The following is a 26,963-nucleotide window of genomic DNA, read 5'->3' as shown; positions in this document are numbered from 1 at the left end:
GGGCTACGCAGGCAAAGAGATGCCATGCGGTGCTTGAGCTGGTGTGCTTGGGGGACAGAAGCCACACTGGGCCAGAGGTTCTGTCAGCTCTGCAGGGGCAGGCTCAGAGGTGGTTGACGCCACGCCAGCTTAAACCAGGAATGGTGGTTTGCGACAATGGCACCAACCTCCTCTCCGCCCTGTGACAGGGACAACTGACCCATGTGCCCTGTTTTGCTCATGTCCTTAACTTGGTGGTGCAGCGGTTCTTGGGCAGGTACCCGGCTTTCAGGATGTCCTGAAGCAGGCCAGGAAAGTCTGTGTGCATTTCCGACGGTCATATAATGCCAGAGCTTGGCTGGCAGACCTCCAAAAGGAATACAACCTGCCCAAGAACCGCCTAATCTGTGACATGCCCTCCAGGTGGATATCTACGTTGGCCATGCTGCAGCGGCTGCACACGCAGCAGATGGCCATCAATGAGTATCTGTGCTAATATGACAGCAGGACAGGGTCAGGGAGCTTGTTTTTTTTTCCCCACGCCAGTGGGCCATGATCAGGGATGCATGCACTGTCCTGTCACTATTTGAGGAGGCCACAAGGATGGTGAGCAGTGCCAGTGCATGCATCAGTGAGACTGTCCCTCTTATCCATCTGCTGAAGGAAGAGGAGGACTTCCTTACCTCTCAAGGCCCCCTTTATCCAGACAGTGTTCCTGCTTGCCCAACTATCACACAGGAAGAGGACGAGGAGGAGGAAGAGGAGGATTGTGTCAGCATGGAGGTGGAGCCTAGCACTCAGCATCAGCAGCAGTCTTCAAGGGATCAATTACAGTCCCAAGAAATCCATGGACTTGTACGTGGCTGGGACGAGGTGGCTGCGGATCATGTCATCCTCAGTTACCCAGAGGACTCCGCACCGAATGCCTCAGCAAACCTACGTTGTATGGCCTCCCTGATCCTGCAAAGCCTGCGGAAGGATCCTCGTATTCATGCTATCAAGGAGAGGGACCATTACTGGCTGGCAACCCTCCTTGATCCACGTTACAAGAGTAAGGTTGCGGACCTTATCTTGCCGGCACAGAGGGAGCAGAAGATAAAACATCTTCGGGATGCCTTGCAGAAAGGTCTATTCAACGCGTTCCCAGATACTGGGAGGCTACAAAATCCTGGTCCTGGACAATGTGTTGCTGAGGCTTCGTCAGTCACAGAAGGAGTGGTGGAGAAGGTGGCCGTCTGACAGATGCGTTCAGACAATTTCTTAGTCCGCAGCCCCAAGGTATGACCGGTTCCAGCAACCATCGCCAGTGTCTGTTTTACATGGTTCGGGAATACCTAGGGGCAAGATCAGACTTGGATACCTTTCCCACCAAAAATCCTTTGGCTTACTGGGTCTTGAGGATGGATCACTGGCCAGAGCTTGCACAGTATGCAATTGAGCTACTGGCTTGTCCTGCATCCAACGTTCTATCAGAACGCACATCCAGTGCTGCTGGAGGCTTTGTAACTGATCATAGGGTGCGCCTCTCCACCAACTCAGTCGATCGACTGACCTTCATAAAAATTAATCAGGCTTGGATCACCACCAGCTACCAAGCACCTGATGCTGATGTAACTGAATATTTTTTTTGGAAATGTCAGATCTCTTCAAGACTGCCTATGCTGATTGACTATCCTGTTATGCTGAGTGGCTATCTTTTTCCTCCTCAATGATCATGCTGATAGCTTGTAAGAACATTTTTGGTTCTGGGCACAGCCACCAGTGCCTAAGGCCCAATTTTTCTGCCTACAGTATGCGTTAAAAACAGGGTGAAGCATAAACATGTCCACCGCCCCCATCTATAGCTGGCCATTACAGGGTGCCTTGGCGCGGCTCTGTGGCTAACGCATACTGTAGACAGGTTAATTGGTTTTCTGAAAGCTGGTCGGTAAGTAGGCTTGGTTTTTCCCTGGGCATTCCCAAGGTTTTTGTTGTTATCTGCTTTAGCCTTCCAATGCTACTTACTGTTATGGCCAGCTATAAATGGGGGCGGTCGACACGTTTATGCTTCACCAATTTTTCTGCCCCTGTTTAACAGGGGCATGTAATTACAATTGTTGATGCAATACTTTGCAGCAGGCTCATTCCTGTGCTCCAACTAGAGTATCTGTGAGGGGTTGCAGTGTTGTGGCACCAGCACCAGTGCCTAATGCCCAATTTTTCTGCCCCTGTTGTTTAACAGGGGTGTATAATTACATATTTTGGTGCAATACTTTGCAGCGGGCTCATTCCTGCGCTCCATCTAGAGTACTGTATCTGTGAGGGGTTGCAGTGTTGTGGCACCAGCACCACCACCGACAAATGCCCAATTTTTCTGCCCCTGTTCAACAGGGGCATGTAATTACAATTCTTGATCTAATATTTCACAGCAGGGCCCATTCCTGTGCCCACCAAGAGTAACTGTGAGGGCTTACAGAGTTGTGGCACCAGCACCACCACCACCAACAAAGGCAACAAAGGCCCAATGTTTCTGCCCCTTTTCAACAGGGGCATGTAATTACAATTCTTGATCTAATATTTCACAGCAGGGCCCATTCCTGCGCCCACCAATTGTAACTGTGAGGACTTACAGTGTTGTGGCACCAGCGCCAGCACCAAAGGCCCAATTTTTCTACCACTGTTCAACAATGGCATGTAATTACAATTCTTGATATAATAGTTCACACAGCAGGGCGTTCCAGCGCCCACCAAGACTAACTGTGAGGGCTTACAGTGTTGTGGCAACACCAACACCTAGGGCCCAAATTTATGCAGAGTATACGGCAGGCCCCTACTTTCAAACATCCAACTTACAAACAACTCCTACTTGCAAACGGAAGGAGACAACAGGAAGTGAGAGAAAATCTACCCCTAGGAAGGGAAATTTTCTTCTGTAAGAAGTGTCTTCTGTCCACTGATGCTTTATCACCGATCCTTGTTTCACTAAAAAACCCAAATTTTCAAAAAATCATTTGTCATTGGGACAGAAAGTGATTTGAAATCTTCTGAACAGATGCACACAGACAGCAAAACAAATGTTACAGGGGTGATAACCCTTCTCTATGTTTTCAGAAAAGCTTAAAAATAGATTTTATGGCTGGAGCTACACTTTAAAAAAAGTACCAGTTGAAAATTACAAACAGATTCCACTTAACAACAAACCTACAGTCCCTGTCTTGTTTGCACCGCCTGTATATTGCTGTTCAAAGCATATAGGACCAAAGGGGCTTGTAATGACCTGGGGGGAGGGGGGAAACCCATGCTATTTTTCTCAATGATTTTCATCCATATTGCAGGGACCAGACATTAAAGCTGCAAGCAGTTTTAAATTACTTTTTTCTTATAGTAATCTCATTTTGTGCAGGGACAGTTCTAAACACGTGCCACCTCACAGGCATACTATAGACACCCAGCAGGTGCGATATTTAAAGGAATTTTTTTTTTAAAAATTCACTTTAAGCATCATTAAAATCACTGCTCCAGAAAAAACGACCGTTTTTAAAACTTTTTTCTATTGATACATGTTCCCTGGGGCAAGACCCGGGTCCCCAAACCCGGCGTACTTTCAAATTACCCGCGTCGTATCTTTAGTTTGAATCCTCAAACCAAGATACAACAGCATCTGGGTTCGATCCGACAGGCGTACATCTTTGTACGCCTTCGGATCATAGATGCAATACTTTGGCGTCCGCTGGGTGGAGTTTGCGTTGTTTTCCGCATCGGGTATGCAAATTCGCTTTTTCTGACGATCCACGAACGTATGCGCGGCCGTCGCATTCTCTTACGTCATCTCTAGTCGGCTTTTTCCGGTGTATAGTTAAAGCTGCTATTTTGCGGCGTATAGAAAGACTATGTATGTAAGTATGGCCATCGTTCCCGCGTCAAAATTTGAATTTCGTGAATAGGGATGGACGTAAGTCACGTTTAAGTTAAAAAAATGACATTGTTGCGACGTCATTTCGCGCAAAGCACGGTGGGAAATTTCGAAATGGAGCATGCACAGTTAAATCGGCGCTGAGACGCGCTTCATTTAAATGAATCAATTGCTGTACCCCCAAAGGGGTGTGTTTCCTCGGTGGATGCGTTAGATTTCATCTTGCACCACAATCACTTTCTCTTTAATGGCTCCCACTACCTCCAGGTACAGGGTGTTGCAATGGGGACCTTGTGTGCCCCCTCTTATGCAAACCTGTACCTGGGGGAGTGGGAGTCAATGATCAGGCATTCACCTGATCTGTCCTTTTTGATGCAGTCTGTCAAATTATGGTATCGATATATTGACGACATACTTGTGATATGGGAGGGTCCTAAAGAGCAGTTGGATGACTTCCACTGCAAGTTAAACTGTAACAACTTCAATCTAAGATTCACTATGAATTGTAATGAATCCTCCATTGACTTCCTTGACGTAACTATCCATAAAGATCCACAGGGAATCTTAAGTAGTAGTCTATATCGCAAAAAAAACGCAGGAAATACAATACTGCATGCAAGTAGCTTCCACCCAAAAAATCTGATTACTTCAATCCCCTACAGTCAGTATTTAAGAATTAAAAGGAACTGTACAGATTATGTTACGTTTAAATATGAGGCTGACCTCTTAAAGAAACGATTACTTAGTCGGGGCTATTCCCATCGGACCCTCAAAAGAGCTTACAACAAAGTGATTAAGAAAACACGTGAAGACCTATTATTTAATCCCACTTCAAAAAAACTAAACAAAAAGAACCCAATATCAATCATAACAAGGTTCTCTAACCAACATGGTGCCATCCAACAGATTGCCAAACGATATTGGCACCTGCTATCAATGGACACAACTATTGGCCCCTATGTAACCAAAACCCCTTCCTTTACCTTCAGAAGGGCTTGCTCCCTTCGGGACCACCTGACCTCTAGTGAATTTAAACAATCACGTAAAAAGTGCTCATGCAAACTCCCAGGTACCTACACATGTGGTGGATGTAGGTACTGTCAGTACATGAACACAACAAAAAATCTACATTTACCCAATGGGGAAGTCTACCGCCCAAAACACTATGCCAGCTGCCAAACTAAAGGGGTAGTATACCTTTTACTGTGTCAATGCTCCTCCTATTACGTAGGCGAAACAATACAACCTACAAAAGAAAGGTACAGCGCTAATTAATATGTGAAAGTTCAAAATGTGTGAACAAATGAAAAAAAGATGAATACCAAATAAATGAATATTCAATAATGTGGAGTGATAATAAAAATATAACAGTCCATGGACTGTTATATTTTTATTATCACTCCACATTATTGAATATTCATTTATTTGGTATTCATCTTTTTTTCATTTGTTCACACATTTTGAACTTTCACATATTAATTAGCGCTGTACCTTTTCTTTTGTATGTTATTTTTTTGCTTTAGGTATTTTGAGCAATAGGTACCAGCTGCTTTGTCACTTATCACATTTTAATATATTTTTTTCACTTGATAGCGCAGTGTTTTTCCTAGGGTTTTTCCCAAGGTCTTTTCCATTGAAACAATACAACCATTCTGGAAAAGGGCATATAGACACATCATCTCTATGAAATCATGTAACCCAGATCTCCCTCTAGGGAGACATGTAACGAACATTCATAGTGGAGTATCCCCAAAAATGTCATTTATCATTCTGGACCGTATACACACCAGTCCGAGAGGAGGTGACACCAACAAACTATTATTACAAATTGAACAAAAATGGATTTTTATTTTAAATGCCACCTCCCCCCCTGGCCTGAATGGGAGTATTTCCTTCAGGCCATTCCTAGAAGGTTTTTCGTCGGGAGGCTCCGAGTGGGACCCTCCCTAAGGGGCCACAATGTAGGGATTTTTCCACTTCTGTGTCTTTTTTTTGTTTTGTTTTTTTTTCTCGTGTTTTTCTTTTTTGCCGATATTTCAATCTTGCTTCTGCCTTTAGTTTCTAGCTACTCCTGCATCTAATCATGTATGTGCCCACTGTTTTGATATGCTACACTCTGTAAACAAATTGTGCTGATACAAACAGTCTGTCACTTTGCAGATTATATTTATTATCATGCTGTATCTTGCAGGATGCCTTACTAACTCCACGATAGATGCAGGAATGTGCAGAATGTACGCCTGACTCCATCCGTGTATATTCAGGAAATGTTTTTATCTTTCCCAGGACTCCTCCGTGGTGGGTTTGGATCTCCCCCTGTTTGACATTACATCATATCAATGCCGGATACACATTGCACTGTCGATGGCAGCAAAGACTTACTCACTCCTATATATATTTTTTATGTCTCCCATATAGAGAAACTAGTTATCTGGCGCCCTGTTTTGATTGGACACTGTTTGGCACTCAGGGCGGGTAAGAGTTAGGACGGCTTGTCCTCCTCTATCGAGGGACCCTGTCACGCTCCCTCATTCCCTTGGGGGATCGGTCATTGTTTACCTCTCCCCGTGTGCCGCGGGACCCTGACGCGTGGCGCCTCTTCCCCTCCCTCCCCCGTCCTCCGGTGGTTTGCCTCAGTCATGCTTCGGGACACGCCCATGTCCGGAGCCTCTGGGACTTCCCCCGGCTGGCCGACTGGTGGGGTGGGTGGGGACTTCGCGCGTCACTGCACCCGGAGGGTAGTCTCCGGGCGTGACCACACGTGCGGCTTCACCCCCCGCAATCATGCTGACACACAGCTGTCAGCAATAGTCAAACTACCGCTCGGAGACATATAAACGCCTGACATGATGTTCAGGCTCAGTCTCCTTGCGGACAGCTAAGTGCACAGATCGTTAAAACCAGGTATGGAACACTGCCTTATTACTTTGCATTAGGAGAACTGGCAGTTTCTGCCAACTAAATCTCCTTTCCATTTAACCATTTTGGTTAATGTTAATTTTCATCCTTTGATGAGCAGCATTTTTTTATACGTTTCTGTGTTCACCTGCTCCCTTCGTTACTCTGCAATTTTCTCCATAGGACTTGCACTCAAAGAGTAATTGGCGCTCCCGGCATCCCAATAACTCCAGCAATCCACACTGTCCCCTCATAGGGAGTACTAATATATAGAGGAAGAGACTTGGTCTCCCACTCCCCTCCTTGTCTTTGATTTACAAACATTTCCTGCAATTTTGGTAAGTATTTTTTTTTGCATATACATTGATACTTTTCCAATCACCATGTATTACATGCAGTGGAGGGCTCTATGCACGCCCCCTTCTTTGGCTTTTGCCAACATTTTGTGGCTATTTTGAATCTATTATTTTATAAGATTAACCTGTCTACGCCTATACAAAGTAAGCATCTCTCTCTTATCTGAAGAGTAATAGCCCCCTGACCGCCTTTCAAAGGTGATTTATAGACTTTTTTTATGTTTTGCATATTCCTTTACCTGTTTAGTCATTACTAAGGACATTCCTCCTTATGCTAAAGCTGATTCCTGGGATTCTGTGACTGCCCCCTGTTGCCATCATCTCCTCGCATATCAGTAGCTGGGCATCTCTGCCTATAGTGCTTTATTCTCTATTCTTTACTGGGTGTACTCTAAACCGGTCCAAGCTAATTGGGCATTAATACAGTCCCCCCTTTCCTTACAATTTGTCTTTGCTGCCTTTGATAATGTGCTCTAGATGTGTTTTCCTGTCTGGCATGTTGATATATTCGATAAATTATGTTTCCTCTCCCTTTTGCCATGCATACTCTCTACATCATAGGTCATATCGTACGGAGATACCCTGTGAATCACCTATGCTTTTAAACGACCTAGGACACTTTCTCTTACAACTGGCCCAGCAGCCTTCATGGTCTCCATCTGAGACATACTTACCTTCGAACTTACCGGTTAGTAGTTATCTACACATTGTGTCCCAATCATAAGGGTAATTTGGTAATTAACATTGAAACATATATATATATATATATATATATATATATATATATATATATATATATTTAGACTCCTTGGTGAATTAAGTCCTATCCACATAGGGGTGGTCCTGGTACTTTTTTATACACGGTGGGAGCCATGATGAGGATCAAATAGTGATCACATGTATGAACTTTTTTCTCTGTAAAAATTTGTAAATTAATATCTCAACTGTACATATGCCTTTTATTTACCTACAATGAACTTTGTATTTATGATCTTTTTCTTTTTTCTTTTATTTCATTTTTATATATATATTTTTTTTACTTATCTATTTATTTACAGACGGTACTGCGACACTTGTGCACCGCCCTCGCCCTGATGAAGAGGCGACACTTGGTCTAATAGAGCCTTGAAACGTTGGCATCTCTGTCTATACCCTTAAGACAGTTCGTTAGAGGGCTTATTTGCTTCCTTTGTTGCGTGTACACGTATATATAACTTTGATTGTTCTGTTTTGTCCTACCATGAATGATGTAGGGTATCGTTGTTAATTGTCCTCCCCAGGTCGTGCCCTCTTTTTTCTAAGCGGTCATTTGGGATTCTTGTATTTCATGCTGTTAACAAATCCTTTTTTGATACGTTGTTTTATTAACAACATTGCTTAAATTAATAAAATTTGATACTTTTGATACATCTTGTTGACTAATTCAGTCCTACACTCTATACCCGTGTCACACACTTAAAATCCCACCGAGGAAACACACCCCTTTGGGGGTACAGCAATTGGCTTATTTAGGGATGTGTTGAGATTTCGGGTTTTCCTGCGTTTTTTCGCACCTACAGGTAAGGGACACCAAAACATTTTTTCATTTAAATGAATCACGCCCCCTAATCGCCGATTTGAATTCCGCCGCCAGAAATACACTACGCCGCCGTAACTTTCGGTGCGCAATCTTTCAGGATTCGAACCAAAGCCGGAAAAGTTAAGACGGCGTAGCGTATCTCTGATACGCTGTGCCGATCCATTTCTATGTGGATCTGGCCCCAAATGTCAGAAATATGCTTAGTCATGAAAGGGTTAAAGACTGCACTGTTTATGTTTTAAAACACATTTTGTATGATGGCACATGGATTTTAGTTTGGCTGTGAATTTGTAATACATGCTCACACTGAAATATTTTGTTTCGGAATTTCGTTTTCGTCCACAAAATAAATGTATTTATTTACTCCCGAAATTCGTTTTTTATTCATTTTGTTTTTTGTTAGAAATTGCATTCATCCAAAAATCTGAATTAATTAAGGTTGAATCTGTCATTGAAGGCTTATGGTGTCTGTCGAATGTTCAAAGAAGATTCGACGGAGCAGCGAAACTGTACGACACCACGATCGTACATTTCCCGGCGAATGTTCCGCCTACAAGCTAGCTATAGTAGAATTCTAATGTTGTATGACTAGTAATAATTATATTTATTAATTATTAATACTAGTCAATCAACATTAGAATTTTTCTATAGCCTATGGGCCTATGTACGATTGCGGCGTCGTACAGTTTAGCTAGCTGCTCCGTCGAATCTTCTTCGAACTTTCGACAGACACCATAAGCCTTCAATAATTCAACGTTTGTATCTTTTTCGATGCTTTGTCGAATCTTCGTCGTTCATGTTGAATTGTCAAGTTAGTTCTAGCTATTTTACTGCTCCTCCTCTTTGGTTACAATCAGCCAATAACATTCATCATCATCATTATTTTTATTTTACTTCCCCCACCCAATTCCAGCAGCAAACTTTTCTCTGTATACTGTCAAATCTTTTCTCTCTATAATGTTGAATCTTTTCTCTCTATGTCAAATCTTTCCTCTCTATGTAGAATAATCTTGGACTAATAGGCTTAAAGGGTCACTAAAGGATTTTTTTTTATTTTTTTTGCTGAAATGACTGTTAACTTTTATGTCTCTATACCCTGTAAACTGATTCCTTTTAAAAATGATTACAAATAGATAAAAAATCAATCATATAATGTGCTTCTAGTTTAACTTTCGTTTTTAAACTGGTCTAATGTTTCTGTGAAGTAGAGAGAGACACAGAACAAAAACAAACAAATCCAGGGCAGTGTTTTGTTTTTATCAAATGAATCTGATTGGTTCTAAAGGGAGTTTTAGACACACAGCTTGGACCACAGTGAAAAGCTGCCATGAGATTTTTCATAAGGAGCCAGACAAGCAGGAAGTGTGGAGATCAGAGCAGAATTACAGCAACTTCAAAGCAAAAACTAACAATAAGGACATGAAACCAGGACTGCAGTAAGGTAAAGGAAGCAATTTAGCTAAAAAATATTTTCCTTTAGTGATCAATTAAGGTTAGGCACATTCGACCGCAGATTTGATAGACACAGATTGTTATTGTCATCATCATGTCGAATCTCCCATCTATATTGAACTGTTAGCATAAATAAATAAAACATTTCTTTATGTCGGATTTTTCGTTTTTCGTAATCTGCGCTTTTTCGCTTTTATTTGTTAAAACGATAACGAAAATACCTGAAGTTCGGACGAAAATGCATTCGGACGAAAACGAATGCACATGTCTAGAATTTGTTACTTTGAAAATTTGTAACTTCGGATGCATTCAAATTTGTTAAGTTCCATTCGTATAAATGTGGTATTCATTATTTCAATAATTCATAACTTTGGATGCATTCAAATTTTTTATGTTCCATTTGTTTAGATGCAGAATTCGTTATTTTGGATAATTCGCAACTTCAGATAAATTCATATTCGTTTACGTTCACTAGCAGTTAGCCAAATTTGTAAGGAAATTCTAATACCTATAATTGTATAGTTTATAACTATTATTACACTTCTTCTTCTTCTTCTAATACTAATAAAAAATAACTATAATAACAGTTAATAATTATGATAGAAAATTTGAAAAACTAAATTATCTGAATGTTTTTAATTTCTTCTGATTTTTGCTTTTATTTTCAGATTTCCATTCTATCTGAGTGTCGAATTTTCAGATTTCTGTTCTTTCTGACTTTCTGATTTTTGAATTTTTGGATTTCCGTTCTGTCTAAACTTCATTCTTTTAGAGAATTTAAAGATGAAATGTCTTTCGCGCTACTGGTGAAAATGTGTGTAATAGAGGAAGATATTGAGAAAGCTGCTGGATCTAATAGTGTTCACTATACACAAAATGGAATATAAATAAAATAAATGATCCTGTGCTGACCAATACAAATCGTGCTAACTATATAAAAATGTTGTAAATAATGAATAAACTATTGGTGTAAACACATGCTATACCAATGACTGAGAAAACCAAAAAATTAATAAGTATACATATAACTATATATAACATAAATGGGTAATCAATATTCCCAAATTGCATAAATAAAGTGCAAACTGTAACAGTATACCGTGAATAAATAATCAATAGTCCAACAGTGCACAAAACTCCAAAAAGTGCAAAGTGCAGTAACGTGCAAAGTTACAAAAAAGTGCAAAAATGTATAAAGCAGCCAACATGTAGCCACATGTGAAGAATGGTTCAATATAACAATGAGTAACAGGAGATTGGAGTGTATAAAAAGTTCTATTCAGATCAATGGAGGCCACCGCAGATCGGAAGGAGCGGAGGGAACCGTAAGATGCATTGCTGCAATTTTACTCTTGCTTTATTTGAACATCGTAAGAGTCCATTTTTTTATGTGTGTTATCATTAAAGTACCATTTTACATACTACACTATTGGCGCATCCTCTCCCCCTCGCTTTATACCCTGGGTATGGGCTGGAGCTCCCCCTTCTCTTGGTTGATATAGAGCGTCACAAGGGATAGAGGAACCTAATGGTGAAACTATCGCAGTGGTTATGACATATACAGCAGAGAAGACTGACGATAAATAAATAAGCTGATGTGCTTTAGGTGCTTTGGCAGTGACGTGAGAGTTCTGGGAGACTGGTGGAGGACACAGAGTATGGTTCAATACTGCAATCCAGGAAATCTATCCATCAGGATTTTTGTTATATTGGAAGTTTGACCCTGGCTGATTCCACCATTGATCTGAATAGGTAAAATTGCAGCACTGCGCTGTCTTACGGTTCCTTCCGCTCCTTCCGATCTGCGGTGGCCTCCATTGATCTGAATAGAACTTTCTATACACTCCAATCTCCTGTTACTCATTGTTATATTGAACCATTTTTCACATGTGGCTACATGTTGACTGCTTTATACATTTTTGCACTTTTTTGTAATTTTGCACGTTACTGCACTTTGCACTTTTTTGGAGTTTTGTGCACTGTTGGACTATTGATTATTTATTCACGTATACTGTTGCAGTTTGCACTTTATTTGTGCACTTTGGGAATATTGATTACCAATTTATGTTATATATTGTTATATGTATACTTATAAATTTTTTGGTTTATCAGTCATTGGTATAGCATGTGTTTACACCAATAGTTTATTCATTATTTACGACACTTTTATATAGTTAGCACGATTTGTATTGGTCAGCGCAGGATCATTGGGCCAGATTCACAGAAGAGATACGACGGCGTATCTCCTGATACACCATCGTATCTCTTGTCGTATCTATGCGGCTGATTCATAGAATCAGTTCCGCATAGATAGCCCTAAGATCCGACAGGTGTAATTGACTTACACCGTCGGATCTTAGGATGCAATACTTTGGCCGCCGCTGGGGGGAATTTGCGTCGTATTCCAGCGTCGGGTATGCAAATGAGGATTTATAGCGATCCACGAAGGTTTTCACGTTTGTTACGTCGGCGCAAGTATTTTTTTCCCGTCGCAAAGTTAAGCAATGTTTTTCATTGCTTAACTTTACACCAGCCATGTTAAAGTATGGCCGTCGTTCCCGCGTCGCTTTCAAATTATTTTTTTCCCGGCGTAAGTACGTTACGCACGTCACGATTCACAAACACGTCGGGACGCCGTAATTTCGCGCAATGCACATCAGGAAAATTGCAAACGGATCATGCGCAGAACGTCCGGCGCGGGAGCGCGCCTAATTTAAATGGTACCCGCCCCATTTGAATTGGGCGGGCTTGCGCCGGACGACTTTACGTTACACCACCGCAACAGGTAAGTGCTTTGAGGATCAGGCACTTACACTGAAAACTTGCGGCGGTGTAACGTAAACGGGTTACGTTACGCCACCGCAATTATTCGTGAATCTGGCCCATTTATTTTATTTATATTCCTTTTAGAGAATTTGTTCTCCTGACTCCAGCTTTTCTTTCACTTTCAATAATTTCAGAGCAAATTCTTTACTACAGTATTGTATTTTGAAAAAAAAAAATACATTTATTTTTAGTACAGTCGCATGCATAAACCTAAATAGATCTTGATTACTCTCTGTGGAATCATTAATCTGCAAAGAAACATATAAATGTTTGTGTGAAAATAGGTTTCCTATTCAGTCAACTGGCCTTATACACTGATACACATCATATGCTTTACACTTACAATAGATATAATTGATATTTATTATTATTTTGTCTCTCCCTCTCTTTCTATTATTTTTTTTTTTCTTTCCATTTGTGACTGCATCTAGGTCTTATTTTTACATTAAAAAAAAAAAACTATAAAAAGGATTCATGTAATATTAGACCAGAACTAAATATTTATTTTGACATATTTTTACTCCCTTTGTTTCTCTTTTTTTTCTGTTCACAACATTTTGCTTCTATTCCACGTTAAGTAGGAAAACTGGTTGAAAAATCTCCCAATGAAGACAATTCATGTCATAGTGTTACATTTTTAATATTGACACCTACATTTTCTGTTATCCCAATTTTTTTATTTAAATAATCAACATAATTTTTTTCTTGGTTTATTTAAAATTAAGTATTTTTTTTTAAAAATGGATTTTTATCAGAGATCATTAGTAAATAGAGTGAGTGCATTTTTTAATGTCTGAATAAATCCACCAAGCTATAATGTTTTAATTGATTAAAATAGTAACCACTATGACAAATGAGAAATTCTATAAGTTGATGCACTGTGTTTTGTTTGCATTGTGTAGCAGGAGTTTTGGAGGCCAAATACTACATACAGTACACTATATTACCAAAAGTATTGGGACACCTTCCTTTACACGCACATGAACTTTAATGGCATCCCAGTCTTAGTCTGTAGGGTTCAATATTAAGTTGGCACACACTTTGCAGCTATACAAGTTTCAACTCTTCTGGGAAGGCTGTCCACATGGTTTAGGAGGGTGTCTATGGGAATGTTTGACCATTCTTCCAGAAGCGCATTTGTGAGGTCAGGGACTGATGTTGGACGAGAAGGCCTGGCTTGCAGTCTCTGCTCTAATTAATCCCAAAGGTGTTCTGGTTGAGGTCAGGACTCAATCAAGTTCCTCCACCTCAAACTTGCTCATTCATGTCTTTATTAACCTCCCTGGCGGTATGATTCTGTCTGGAATTACGTACCAAAAGCGGTACATTTATTTTGCAAGGAAATTGGCGTTTTATACTGTAGGCCTGTAATTTTTAGAAATAACTCACTTAAATCTGACCAAGCAAGAGTCTTGTAGGCATCCCGGGTATGATTTTTTTTTTTAAAACAAAATTATAATATAATAAATAATTATAAATAATTATAACAAATAATAATATAATTATAATAAAAATTATTCAATAATGTAATCAACTCAAAATCACTGAAATTTGCAGTTGCAGAATTGTCGCTGTCATTATTTTTTTTTTTTTATGACGAATTTCCCCGCAAATCGCTATCGCACAATTCTGCAAGTGATTATAATTTATTATCGCTGTTTTCTAGCTGATCTAAAACCATTTTTGACATAAAGGGACACTTTTGGACAATCTACAGTTTGCAGGCAGAAATGACATTTTTTATTATATAAAAGTACATGTAGGGCACTGGGCAGACCACTAGGGACAAGGGGGGTGTGTATTTTTTACATACAGTACTGTAATCTATAAGATTACAGTATACTGTATGTAATGTGTTTGTTTACTTTTTTGAATTTGGCGCCGTTCTCCGTCCCCGTGCGTCGTAACGTCGCAGGGAACGGAGATCGGCGTCACACGGGGACTGTGAATCGAGCGAGGAGGTCCCGCTCGCTCACACAGCGGGTGGCATCGCTGGATCCAGGGACAAGGTGAGTAAACCAAGCCTGTGGATCCAGCGAAAGGTAAGCCCGTCCAGCCCGAGCGTGACTCGGGTTTGCCGATCCTAACATGTAAAACCAACCCCGAGTCGCGCTCGGGTTTACCGTCAGGGGGGTTAACCTTGGTTGTGCATAGTGCAAAGTCATGTTGGAACAGGAAGGGGCCATTCCCAAACTTTTCCCACAAAGTTAGGAGCATGAAATTGTCCAGAATGTCTTGGCACTAGGTATTCTTGGTACTAGGTATGCTGATGCCTTAAGAGTCCCTTTCACTGGAACTAAGGGGCCAAGCCCAAGCCCCCCAAAAAAATACCCCATACCATAATCCCCCCTCCACAAAAGCAAGGTCTATAAAGACATGGATGAGCGAGTTTGGGGTGGAGGAACTTGACTGGCCTGACCCCAACCCAATAGAACACAGTTGGGATGAATTAGAGTGGAGATTGCGAGCCATGCCCTCTCTTCCAAGATCAGTGCCTGACCTCACAAATGGAAGAATGGTCAAACATTCCCATAGACCATGTGTCTTCAAACTATGGCCCTCCAGTTGTTCAGGAACTACAACTCCCTTCATGCCTGGTCATGACTGTGAATGTCAGTGTGTTAGGCCTCGTACACATGACAGAGTTTCTCGGCAGAATTCAGCGAGAAACTCGGTCAGAGCCAGATTCTGCCGAGAAACTCTGTCGTCTGTACACTTTTGGCCCGATGGAGCCGCCGAGGAACTCGTCGAGAAAATAGAGAACATGTTCTCTATTTTCTTGTTGTTCTATGGGAGAAGGCGGCCCACCGAGCTCCTCGGCGGCTTCATCCCTGAACTCGACGAGGAACTCGATGTGTTTGGCACGTCGAGTTCCTCTGTCGTGTGTACGAGGCCTCACAATGCCTCACGGGATGTGTAGTCCTACAACAGCTGGAGGGCCATAGTTTGAGAATCCCTGCCATAGACACACTCCTATACCTTGTGGACAGCCTTCCCTAAAAGCTGTTATAGCCGCAAATGTTAAGCCAACTCAATATTGAACCCTACGGACTCAGGCCCCATACACACGAGAGGATCCATCCGCTGGAATTGATCCGCGGACCGGCTCCAGCGGATAGATCCCCTGGTGTGTACAAGTGGCCCCCAATCCTGTGAAAATTTTTTTTTTTTTTGTTTTTTTGTACTTACAGTTTTGGTGTCTTGGGGGGCGTCCATCGGCGGCCTCGTCGGGTCCGGCGTCCTTCTGCGGCTTTGGGTGTCCTCTTTGGCGGGTCCGTCTTCGCTGGGTCGGGTGTCCTCTTCGGCGGGTCGTGTGTCCTCTTCGGCGGGTCGGGTGTCCTCTTTGGCGGGTCCGGCGTCCTTCTGCGGCGTCCTCGCGGCAGCCTCGCGTCCTCCCCGCTCGTTTCCCGCCACGAGTTTGAATACTGCGCCGGCATATACCGAGCGCAGTACACTCGTGTATCTTCTGGCAGGCTCGGCAACTGTCGCGCTGACGTCCTGTACGCTCAGGACGTCAGTGCGAGAGGCGCCGAGACTGCCCGAAGATACACGAGTGTACTGCGCTCGGTATATGCCGGCGCAGTATTCAAACTCGTGGCGGGAAAGCGGGTATCGGCGTATATCGCGTACCCGCGATTTTGCCCTGATTTTCAGGGCAAAATAGTGTGCGGTATACGCCGATAAATACGGTATAAACATATAGGGCCAAATCCACAGACATGCAGCCTAACTTAACTTTTCAGAGTTAAGTTACACTGCCGCAATTTTCCGAAGTTAAGTACCGATCCTCAAAGCACTTACCCGGAAATTTGCGGCAGCTCAACTTAACTCCGTCCATCGTAAGGCGTTCCTAGTTTAAATGGGCGATTCCCATTTAAATTAGGCGCGCTCCCGCGCCGGACGTACTGCGCATGCGTGTGACGTCATTTTTCCCGACGTGCAGCGTGCAAACGTAATTTACGCCGGGCTTTGTGGATTGCGACGGGACAATAAAGTTGCGACGGGTGAAAAAAATGTACGCGCCGGGAAAAAAAATTCAAATTTAAAAAAAAATTGCGGCGATCGAAAAAAAGGTCTGGTTTTACATGGTGTACTAACTTTACACATTGTAAAACCAGCCCTAATTTTACGCGTGCAAATCGTAACTTACGCAGAAAACACAAAGCTTAAAAGCTTTGTGGATCTGCTTAAGTACTCATTTGCATACGCTAGGCGGCATTTCGACTCGAAATGCCCCCAGCGGCGGATGCGGTACTGCATCTTAAGATCTGACAGTGTAAGTGTCTTACAGATGTCAGATCTTCTGCCTAACTTTGGAAAAATCCTTTTGAGGATCGTTTCCAAAGTTAGGCACAGAGATACGCAGGCTGAACAGCAGTTCCGCCTGCGTATCTCTTTTGTGGATTTGGCCCATAATTTTTATTTATTTTTGTTTCTTTAAAAAATTCACCAATGCCCTGTGCACACGATCGGTTCATCCGATGAAAATGGACCGATGGATTTTTTCATCAGATATCTGATGAAGCTGACTTTTATCAGTCTTTCCTACACACCATCGGTTAAAAATCCGATCGTGTCCAATGCGGTAATGTAAAACACAACGACGTGCTGAGAAAAAAGTTCAATGCTTCCAAGCATGCGTTGACTTGATTCTGAGGATGCGTGGATTTTTGACCAATGGACTTCCCCACAGACGATTGTTTTTTTCTATCGTTTTTGTTGACCATAAGAACATTTTAAAACAGGTTCTATTTTTTTTCACCGATGGGAAAAAAAATGATGGGGCCCACACACGATCGGTTCGTCTGATGAAAACGGTCCATATTCATCAGACGAACCGATCGCGTGCACAGGTCATAAGGCTTGGTTCACATATGAGCCACATGCGGCTCACAGCAGAGGTCTGGTGCTTGCTGGTTCACCATTTCATGTCCAATTTCAGTCCAAATTTTGGGCTGAATTCACACCTGAAACGGACCAAAAGACGCACAGTGTTTTTCTGCAAAACGCACCAGACCTGATGCGGAGATATGTGAACCCGGCTCCATAGAGAGCCGGTCAAAATCTCCTGCTATTGCGAATTGGATGTGGGGAATCCGCATCCAATTTGCAATGGTGTGAACCCGGCCTAAAATAATAGAGGCAGTCCAATTAGCAAACAAAACATTCATTGAACTGTTTGAATAAGATGAAGCCATTTTCTTATCAATTAACCAAATTTGTGCTTTTTTTTATTTCCCATTTCCTAAAGCTGTTGGGTATTCAAAGTCACAGGTTCTCCTATCTGTCTTGCTATCAATCATTTTGCAAAGTCAACATACTGTATACTTTTTCTGTTATGGCCAATACATAAAAATGTTATATACATCTCTTCTGCTTCTACACAGACCACACATAATGATCATATCACCACATTCATCTTTTTGGGACTTAACAGCAATGTGGTACTTAATCTGCTGCTCTTCACCTTGGTCCTTATTATATACATGGTGACAATATGTGGAAACGTTTTGATCATCATGTTGGTATATTACAGCAAGACCCTTCATTCTCCCATGTACTTCTTCCTCTCGCAACTCTCTGTATCTGACATCATGCTGATCACAGATATTGCTCCTAACATTTTACATATTGCTCTACATGAGAGGACCTCCATTTCCTTTTCTGGTTGCATCACTCAATATTTTGTATTTGGGACAATAGAAACATTTGAATGTTTCCTTCTGACAGTGATGTCCTATGACCGCTATCTAGCCATCTGCTCTCCTCTGCATTATACCTCCATTATGAAACAAACACTTTGCATTCAACTAGTTCTTGCATCCTGGATTGTCAGCTGTTCTATGGCATCAATATCAACACTTTCCATAAGTCAACTAGAATTCTGTGCGTCTAATGTTATTGACCACCTTTTTTGTGATTTCAATCCTCTTGTGGAACTTTCCTGCTCAGATACATCCACAGTTGAAATGGAAGTTACCTTTTTGTGCTTCCCTTTACTAATATTTCCCTTCCTAGTGATAGTGGTTTCATATACTTACATTGTTTTAACAATATTAAAGATGTCCTCCTTTTCGGGAAGACTGAAATCCTTTTCCACTTGTAGCTCCCATCTCACTGTTGTGTTTATATTTTATGGAACCCTAATTGCTGCATATCTGATTCCAAAGAAAGGACAATCACAAATGATCAATAAGATAATGTCCTTGTTGTACACGGTTTTCACTCCCTTTGTAAACCCTTTCATATACAGCTTGAGGAATAAAGATATTAAAGACAGTTTAAAAATGTTGTATATAAACAAAAGGCTTTTAATTTAAAAACTTTTAATAAAAGTTAAATTATTTCATATGTCTGTTTAACCACTTGCCGACCAGCTGTTATCGTTACATGGCGTCAGGTCGGCTCTCCTGCGTGAATCATCATAGCTGTATGGTGGCTTGGGCAGGCGCAGTTGTGGGCCGGAAGCTGTACACTGCGATAAAGTGCCCATGGGTCGGGCGGACTTGACGTCCGCTTCCGACAGAAGTTCACCTAGTACAGAGGCAGAATGGGGATCTGCCTTTGTAAACAGGATACGTGACAGAAATGTACTTTTCCCAGTGATCTACTTTTCCCCTACAGTTCGAACACACCCAGGGAACACAGTTAACCCCTTTATCGCCCCCTAGTGTTAAGCCCCTCCCTGCCAGTGTCATTTTTACAATGATCAGTGCATTTTTATAGCACTGATTAATGTAATAATGTCACTGGTCTCCAAAAAAAGGTCAGATTTGTCCGCCGCAATGTCACAGTCCCACTAAAAATCTCCGATTACCACCATTACTAGTAAAAACAATTAAAAAAAAATCTATCCCATAGTTTGTAGATGCGATAACTTTTGTGCAAACAAATCAATATATGCCTATTGAGTGTTTTTTTGTTTACCAAGAATATGTAGAGCACACTGTATCAGCCTAAACTGACATTTTTTTGTACACAAGTCAGGTCCATAAATATTGGGACATTGACACAATTCTAAACTTTTGGGCTCTATACACCACCACAATGGATTTGAAATGAAACAAACAAGATGTGCTTTAACTGCAGACTTTCAGCTTTAATTTGAGGGTATTTACATCCAAATCAGATGAACGGTGTAGAAATTACAACAGTTTGTTTATGTGCCTCCCACTTTTTAAGGGACCAAAAGTAATGGGACAGATTAATAATCATAAATCAAACTTTAACTTTTTAATACTTGGTTGGAAATCCTTTGCAGTCAATTACAGCCTGAAGTCTGGTATGCATAGACATCACCAGATGCTGTGTTTCATCCCTGGTGATGCTCTGCCAGGCCTCTACTGCAGCTGTCTTCAGTTCCTGCTTGTTCTTGGGGCATTTTCCCTTCAGTTTTGACTTCAGCAAGTTTAATGCATGCTCAATCGGATTCAGGTCAGGTGATTGATTTGGCCATTGCATTACATTCCACTTCTTTCCCTTAAAAAAATCTTTGGTTGCTTTTGCAGTATGCTTCAGGTCATTGTCCATCTGCGCTGTGAAGTGCCGTCCAATGAGTTCTGAAGCTTTTGGCTGAATATGAGCAGATAATAATATTGCCCGAAACACTTTTTCATCTTGCTGCTTTTGTCAGCAGTCACATGAATGAATGAATGAAAAATTTATATAGCGCTTCTGGGCGCTAGTTGTTTGTGTCTCATGCCTTCAGAAAAGCAGGGTTTTGATCTGCTTTCTGAAAGACAGGTGGTTTTGCTCCAACCGAATGCTGGTTGGTAAAGCATTCCAAAGCCTGGGGCCCTGGAAAGCAAACCTTCTTTCTCCTTTGGACTTGTATTTGGTTTTAGGAACCTTGACCAGATTTTGGTCGGTGGATCGCAGAATGCGGTTGCAATTGTGCGGTTTGATCTTGTCGCATAGATATCTAGGAGCCTTCCCATGGATGCACTTATGTGTCAGGCAGAGTGCTTTGAATGCAATTCTGTCTTTCACTGGCAACCAGTGAAGGGATCTCAGTGAAGGTGAGATTGATTCCCAAGATTTTTTCCCAGTCACCAGTCTAGCGGCCGTATTCTGTACGACTTGAAGACGAGCGATTTGGTACTTGGGGAGCCCGAGGTAAAGGGCATTTGCATAGTCCAGTCTGGAATTCACGATTGTTCCCACCACGACTGCTACGTCTTCTTTGGGGATAAATGGAATAAGTCTGCGTAGTAGGCGCATCAAATGGTGCGATCCGCTGACTACTGACCCTATTTGTGCGTCCATTGTCATGAAGGTGTCAAACGTGACTCCTAGACTTTTGACTTTGGAGCTAGGGGAGATGATTTGTCCCAGAATGGGCGATGGTGTCCAGTTTGTTGCCGGTTGTCTCTTCCGACTGGCATCGAACATAAAGAGTTCAGTTTTAGCGCTATTGAGTTTGAGATAACTCTTAGGCCGGGTACTCACGACCAAACATGTATGGTGAAAGCGGTCCGTCGGACCGTTTTCACCATACATGTCTGCCAGAGGGCTTCTGTACGATGGTTATACACACCATCGTACAGAAGTCCGCGCGTAAACAATACGCGGGGCGTGTCCGCGGTGTCGCCGCGTCGATGACGCGGTGTCGCCACGACAATGACGCAGCGACGTGGGCGGGCCGCCTTTAAAATGCTTCCACGCATGCGTCGAAGTCATTCGACGCATGCGAGGGACGGCGGGCGCCTGGACATGTACGGTAGGTCTGTACAGACGACCGTACATGTCCGAGCGGGCAGGATTCCAGCGGACTGTTTTAAAACAAGTCCAGGAATATTTGTCCGCTGGGAAAAGGCCCGGCGGGCAAATGTTTGCTGGAATTCGGCCCGCTCGCGCCCACACACGACCAAACATGTCTGCTGAAACTGGCCTGCGGACCAGTTTCAGCAGACATGTTTGGTCGTGAGTACGGGGCCTTAGTCATCCAGTTTTCTATTGAAGAGAGACATTTCTCTAATCTGAGATGATGATCCTTATTGTGGCAGATGCGAAAATACAACTGCGTGTCGTCTGCATAAGAGTGATAGAGTAGTTCTTGGCTACTGATAATATCAAAGAGAGGACGAAGATAGATATTAAACAGCACCGGTGATAGGGGGGATCCTTGGGGGACCCCACATGGCACCGTGCGTTTTTCTGACGTGAAAGAACCCAGTTTCACTGTTTGTGATCGGTTTCCGAGAAAAGAGGAGAACCATGGTAAGGCATCTTCTGAGACTCCGGCGACTTCTGTTAGTCGTCTCAGTAGCAATTTATGGTCTACTGTGTCGAAGGCTGCGCTTAGGTCCAGCAAAACCAGGAGACACGATTCTCCTTCGTCTGCGGCCTCGAGCGCATCGTCCCATATTTTCAGTAAGGCCGTTTCTGTCCCGTGTCCGGGACGGAACCCGGATTGAAATGGATCAAGTAGGTTGTGGGTATCCAGATGCTGTTGCAGCTGATTTACCACCACTTTCTCCATTATCTTGGACAGAGCATTTAGACCTGTTATGGGACGGCGGTGAGTTGGGTCCATAGGATCCAAATTAGGTTTTTTCAAGATCGGCAGGATTGTGCCCTCTTTCAGCAGGGAAGGCACTATGCCTTCCTTAAATGACTGATTTATAAGCTGTGTGATTGGAGGCGCCAGGATGTCGGCACATTCCTTCAGTAGCTTGGTGGGAATGATGTCATTGGGTGCTGTGCTGTTGCGCAACGCACCAATGAATTTTTTGGTGGTATCGATGGAGATGGGTTCCAGAGTGAACTTAGTTGATTGTAGAGGCTTTCTGTCAGTGTTTTGTAGTTGATTGAAGAGGGGGCTGAGTGGAGTATTGTTTTGCCGAATACTTACCCGAATTTTTTAAATTTTGTTGATGAAGAAATCCGATAGTTCATTGCAGAACTCTTGGGTGTCTGAAGTGGGGACTTCAAGACATCCCGGATTCATGGTCTGGGTGACCATCCTGAAGAGTTCGCGTGGGCGATTCATTGCGCTGTTAATCACCATGGAAAAGTGAAGTTTTTTGGCTTTGAAAATTTCCTTGTGATATCGTGTTGTTACTGCTTTGTAGAAGTTGAGGCGGTCTTCTGAAGGACTTCTTTTCCAGGCGGCTTCCGCCCTTCTGCGCTCTTGCTTCAATAGCGACAGCTGGTTATTGAACCAGCTGGACTTTTTTGCCCGGCTGCGGACTTTGCGCTTTGGTGCTGCTAAGTCGGCTGACTGTAGCAGAGCTGCATTTATGGCATCCAATGTATCTGAGGCTGCTAGCTGAGGAGGAATAACCCCAATTCGGTTTCCCAGGGTAGATCTGAAGAGTTCCGAGTGGAGCTTCTTCTGAGATCTAGCCCAGTGTATTGTCACCGGCTTGGGTACTTTCATTACTAGTGGAATTCTGGGAATTATGAAGCTAATTGCATGGTGGTCTGTCCATGGCAAAGGTTCATTACCCAAAATGTTTATTTTCAGATTTTGTCTGAAAATTAGGTCGAGTGTGTGACCTGAAGCATGCGTGGGTCCGCATATAAGTTGCTGAAGTCCTAACCCTTCCAGGTGGTCGATGCAGGCCTCCGCGATGGGATCCTGTGAGGAGTTGGCCCACATATTGAAATCCCCGAGCAGCAAAAGATGATTGCTGTTAAGGGAGTAAGTGGATATGAACTCCGTTAATGCTGGAAGCAACTGCGATTTGGGCCCAGGGGGCCTATAGCAGAGGAGAATGTGAACGGTCTCCTGGGAGTGAGCTTGAAGTTGAAGCGTAAGGGTTTCCATAAAAGGTAGAGGATTTTGAAGGACCGGTTTAGTGATTGCAATATGAGACTTATGAATCACCGCCAGGCCTCCTCCTCTTTGCCCTATTCTATTTTCCGTTAAGATGCGATAATTTGCTGGTACCAGTTCTCCGAGAATGGTGTTGCAGTCGTCTGACAGCCAACTTTCTGTAATAAAGAGGCAGTCTAGATCGTTTTGTAGTAAGAAATCATGGATTTCTGAACGGTGTTTAACTGCCGATCTAGTGTTAAGCAACGCACATGATATGTGCTTGAGCTGTGTTAAATGGTTGAAATTTTTGATGATCGATCGTCGATCGACTCTCAAAAGTTGATCTGATTTTAAGGCTTTTGTGGTGACGGCAGGTAATATTGTTGCGAATTGTCTCAGACCCCAAATGGTTTCTGCAGAGTATCGCAATTTAACCATTGTTGCCAGTCGCCGTGGGCGGGGGTGCGGGTGTTCGGTGAGAGAGGATTCGCAGAATCCTCGCTCTCAGCAATTTTTGGTCCAGAGGAAGGCAAAAAAAACCCTGGGCAAGCTTGCCAATGTGCTGCGGCAGGGAAAAAAAATTCCTTCCTGATCCCTAAAGGCGATCGGCTTAAGCCCTGGATCAAAGACTGTTGACTTAATGAGGGGAAAAAGGGGGCCGGATGCTGGGTGTCACTGTTGCTGGGGTGCACCAAGATGGCTGCCAGGCAAAAACACAGGACCCAGGCTGGGGGGGCAATCAGGTTGGTAAAAAAATGATTCCACCGATCTGGTTGCTAAACAGGGGGGTGGAGGGGACCTCTAGGGGTGCAGGGGCAATAATCAGAGAGAACTGCACTACTGGTGGCAGGTGCAGGGAGAAACGGTCGGAGCGCCGGTAGGCCGCGGCTGAAGCCGCGGACTTTCCTGAGGCGCGGCGGCCGCGAAAAGTAGCAGGCTGGCGCGGGCGTGTGAAAACGCCGAAAAGCGCCGAAAATACACCCAGGGGGGGGTGTCTGGGGGCCACCACAATCGTGGGTGGCCGTGCGAGTGGGGATGCCGAGCAAAAGACGGAGTAGAGAGCCGCAGTGTGGGGTCTGTGTGACGGCTGCCCTGAGAAGGACGGCCGTCAGTGGTTCCCCAGGATGGTAGGCCCTGAGAGACAGGGTCTTACCTGCGGAGAAAGAAGGAGTCCACGAGGAGAGAAAAGAGCTGGTTCCTGGTTCCTAGGAGCTGTTCCTTGTGCAGCACAGGTAATGGAAGTCTGCCTAGTTTCTGACTGCCAGGTCTGGGTGGGAGCAGGCTCGTAAGCGGAAGGTCCGAAGCACCCTACTCCACCTCTGACACTGACTGACTGACTGACTGACTAGCTTACGGTACGGAAGTGGTACATCATCAATAAATACAAGAGAACCAGTTCCATTGGCAGCAAAACATGCTCACGCCATGACACTACCACCACCATGCTTCCCTGATGAGGTGGAATGCTTTGGATCATGAGCAGTTCCTTTCCTTCTCCATACTCTTCTCTTCTCATCACTCTGGTACACATTGATCTTGGTCTCATCTGTCCATAGGATGTTGGACAAAAGAGTGCAGCGCTCTGATACAATCGAATGTGACAATGAAGTCAGAATTTGCATAAACAATATAAAAATGTAAATATTGCACATGGAAGGGGAAACCACCAGATCAGGCAATAAACGTGTAAAGTCCAGATAGTGCCAAGTGATGAGTGAATATCACAAAGTCTAAAAACTGACGACTCAAACTAAAAATAAATAAATTATAACAATGACTTCCAGTGATGAAATAAGTGTAAATGGAATTAGGGTTCCAAGTGTAGAAAGAAATCCCACCACCGGTATAGGTGCAGGCTTACCAGAATGTGTGGACTCTGTGAAAATTAAATTTCCAGAGTCAATCAGGCTTGATAAGTGCTTGGAACCTTGGTGTAGAATCTCTTCAGGATGGGGTTTTTTTTGCAAATGGCTGTGAAGCAAAATTTCTGTAACCTGGGAACAGGCTGGAAGATCTCTCACTCAGGAAGTGCAGGAGATAGACATCCGTATTACCCCTTTGAAAACGTGTGTTGACACGAAATGCATCAGGGATGACCTCATTGTTGCCATCGTTTTTACTGAAATGCGCTGTATTCTCATCCGATATGTAAGTGCAATTTTTTATTAAATTTTGACTGATTTTTACGGTGTTACACTATGGCGTCCCCTCTTCTCTTTTTTACATCCATGTGGGATTTCTAATACGGATGTCTATCTCCTGCACTTCCTGAGTGAGAGATCTTCCAGCCTGTTCCCAGGTTACATAAATTTTGCCTCACAGCCATTTGCAAAAAAAAAACATCCTGAAGAGATTCTACACCAAGGTTCCAAGCACTTATCAAGCCTGATTGACTCTGGAAATTACATTTTCACAGAGTCCACACATTCTGGTAAGCCTGCACCTATACCGGTGGTGGGATTTCTTTCTACACTTGGAACCCTAATTCCATTTACACTTATTTCATCACTGGAAGTCATTGTTATAATTTATTTATTTTTAGTTTGAGTCGTCAGTTTTTGGACTTTGTGATATTCACTCATCACTTGGCACTATCTGGACTTTACACGTTTATTGCCTGATCTGGTGGTTTCCCCTTCCATGTGCAATATTTACATTTTTATATTGTTTATGCAAATTCTGACTTCTTGTCACATTCGATTGTATCAGAGCGCTGAACTCTTTTGTCCATATTTTGTTTGTTTGCTTCTCACTTTTCAGTTGCCGTGTTCAGCAGCTTGATATATACACATTTTAGCAGCGCAGTAATTCACACCACACCATCTTTGTCCATAGGATGTTGTTCCAGAACTGTGAAGACTTTTTTAGATGTTGTTTGGCAAACTCTAATCTGGCTTTCCTGTTTTTGAGGCTCACCAATGGTTTACATCTTGTGGTGAACCCTCTGTATTCAGTCTGGTGAAGTCTTCTCTTGATTGTTGACTTTGACACACATACACCTACCTCCTGGAGAGTGTTCTTCATCTGGCCAGCTGTTGCGAATGGTGTTTTCTTCACCAGGGAAATAATTCTTTGGTAATCCACCACAGTTTTTTTCCGTGGTCTTCTGGGTCTTTTGGTGTTGCTGAGCTCACTGGTGCATTCTTTCTTTTTAAGGATGTTCCAAACACTTGAGTTGGCCACACCTAATGTTTTTGCTATCTCTCTGATGGGTTTGAT

General features: G+C 42.9%; 1 protein-coding gene across 1 annotated transcript; it reads left to right on the top strand.

Annotated features, from left to right (window-relative positions):
- The first annotated feature begins 4,210 nt into the window (after window positions 1-4,210).
- Window positions 4,211-19,302, top strand: LOC120930736 (olfactory receptor 490-like). Its single transcript, XM_040341910.1, has 2 exons — window positions 4,211-4,405; window positions 18,370-19,302. The coding sequence occupies exons 1-2, from the start codon at window positions 4,211-4,213 to the stop codon at window positions 19,300-19,302; spliced, it is 1,128 nt and encodes a 375-aa protein (XP_040197844.1).
- Window positions 19,303-26,963: the final 7,661 nt, after the last annotated feature.

This window comes from Rana temporaria, chromosome 3 (genome assembly GCF_905171775.1).
Source record: "Rana temporaria chromosome 3, aRanTem1.1, whole genome shotgun sequence".
NCBI classification, from domain to species: Eukaryota; Metazoa; Chordata; class Amphibia; order Anura; family Ranidae; genus Rana; species Rana temporaria.
This window is presented reverse-complemented; position numbering and strand designations above follow the sequence as displayed.